The following is a 2,182-nucleotide window of genomic DNA, read 5'->3' as shown; positions in this document are numbered from 1 at the left end:
GACATGCATTGCAACTTTGACACGGCGCTGCCAAGTCTGGGACTTTTTTGTCCTAGTACGGAAGGCTGCTATATTTTTCTACTATCACAAACGATATGAACACGGGACTGGGATAGTCCTGTCCCGTTGATTTTGTAGCATTTAGCGGCGGGCATTCGGAACATTTTCATGTTCCTGGTACGATTGTGTTCCTGGTGGCGTTGTTCCTGGTACGGAACCTGTTCCTGGTGCGATTGTTCCGGTCGAAGAGAGTTTCGTATCAGTCATGTTCTAAGTAGTACGGCGCATAGATGACACGGGTACGACGTTCGTACTCGTGTTTGTGGTACCAACCACAGACAGACGAGAGGTTGCGTACTCGTGTTTATGGTACCAACCACAGACAGACGAGAGGTTCAGACTGGAGGGAGGGACGTAGGCTGGTTTGCGCGCTCTCTCTCTCTACACACACACATACACACACACACAACACACACACACACACACACACACACACACACAGTAACAGTAACATGACCAGGAACTTGTTCCTGATGGAGGTTCCTGGTACTAGTTCCTGGTTGAGCTATGTTCCTGGTGTTACTGTTCTCGATAACCAAAACCCGTGCGGCACTAGTAGCATTTCACAACGGCTTGGGACACAACGGGACTGTTTTGTCCCGTCCCAATAGGTGCGGTAGGTTTCTCTAAATTATATATGTTACAGATTCGGGACAGGACTGCCCCAGGACAGTCCTGTCCTAGTGCGGTACCCCTGTTAAATGTTCCTTTTTGTGATAGATGATATTTTCCCCCTTGTAAATCACCTCTCTTTTATGCTTTATCATAGTTTTTAGATTTCATTTTATTGTTCTTTGTAAACATTTGCGAGTATCCTTCATAAGGGGATCCTGTGTGACTGTGCCTGGATTGGACTTTTAAGTAGTCAAAATAAGTACATCGATATATTGCTTGCAGAATCTTTTGTTACCAGTTTAAACCAGTCCCCTTTGTCTTACTTATTCTTTGTTGCTCAGATCTACAACTTTTCACCCTACAACTCCCTTTTTGTTGGTGCTGATATACTTAAAGCGCCGTAATAAAAAATAAATAAATAAATAAAAATAAGGCTTATGGCATATTTAAACGTGCAGTGAATTCACCCACGGCCTGGCGGATATAGACGCGGTGGATGAGGGTCACCCGTGAACCGACATAATATGTCGATGAGAGAAGTTCCGTTTACACGTACAATTTGTCGCTGTATTTTTATAACATTAAGATAGAAAGATATCTCCAACCACAATCAGACTAATAATATTACAAAAGGTCCCCACAAAAGTATAGCTTAAAATTATCAAACAAGTCTGCTGATTTAATTAAATTATAACTTTTTTTTTTTTCAATATGTCAAAATAATAAAAAAGGGTTTGACAAGAAAACGTACTTATTTGGCAACACATAAAGACAATATAATGTAATGATAAAGAAATTATAAATACTATAAGCGTGTACTACACTGAGAAATACAAGGGTATTCAAGAAGTGGAACCTTTCGAGTCCTCGCTAAAATTAAAAGCTAGATCGGAGAAATATAAAGAAGAATTTACCATACTTGGAAACGATATGAGTTCAGCTTTCGACACCATATGTAGAACCAAGTTGTTATCAATCCTTGACTCATTCTTGGACATAAGATATCTATTATCAAATACTACATTACAATTTGAATCCGGCAGAGAATTAACAACAAAATCAACCTCAATTGAATCCCCTCAAGGAGACAGCTTGAGTCCAATTCTATTCACGATATTACCTCGAATCGGCCATGAAAAATCTAAGACCAAAATTACCACCAATAAAGAAGATCACTCGTGAATTGAATATACCTAATTTTTGTATCAGAACATCAAGCGAAAATATACACGCTAATAATATCAACTACCCAAGAAGCATGGAATCTGAAAGTGAATCAATCCAAAACAGAATATACAAAGATCAACAGAAATTCAAATGAATGGAAAATTGGACGTAAACTAGGCAATTTGATCAACGAAAATGAAGACAGCAGAAAACGAAAGCAACTGGCCACCAATGCATACAACCAACTCCAACATTTATGGAATTGAAATAACATAATCAGTGAGAATAAATGAATACAGATTTACGAGGCACAGATTATTCCGATATTGACATATAATTG

The 2,182-nt window shown here is 39.0% G+C and overlaps 1 protein-coding gene across 1 annotated transcript in view; it reads right to left on the bottom strand.

The window, feature by feature from the left end:
- Nucleotides 1–1,742, bottom strand: part of LOC144972582 (15-hydroxyprostaglandin dehydrogenase [NAD(+)]-like) — a 36,144-nt gene extending 34,402 nt beyond the window's left edge. The window contains exon 1 of the mRNA XM_078913957.1: nt 1,590–1,742. Coding sequence (XP_078770083.1) covers nt 1,590–1,673 — 84 coding nt within the window. The 5' untranslated portion in view covers nt 1,674–1,742. The remainder of the gene's footprint in view (nt 1–1,589) is intronic.
- Nucleotides 1,743–2,182: the final 440 nt, after the last annotated feature.

Source organism: Berghia stephanieae, chromosome 5, assembly GCF_034508935.2.
Source record: "Berghia stephanieae isolate SIO BIC M18660-M18661 chromosome 5, UCSD_Bste_1.3, whole genome shotgun sequence".
Lineage (NCBI taxonomy): Eukaryota > Metazoa > Mollusca > Gastropoda > Nudibranchia > Aeolidiidae > Berghia > Berghia stephanieae.
This window is presented reverse-complemented; position numbering and strand designations above follow the sequence as displayed.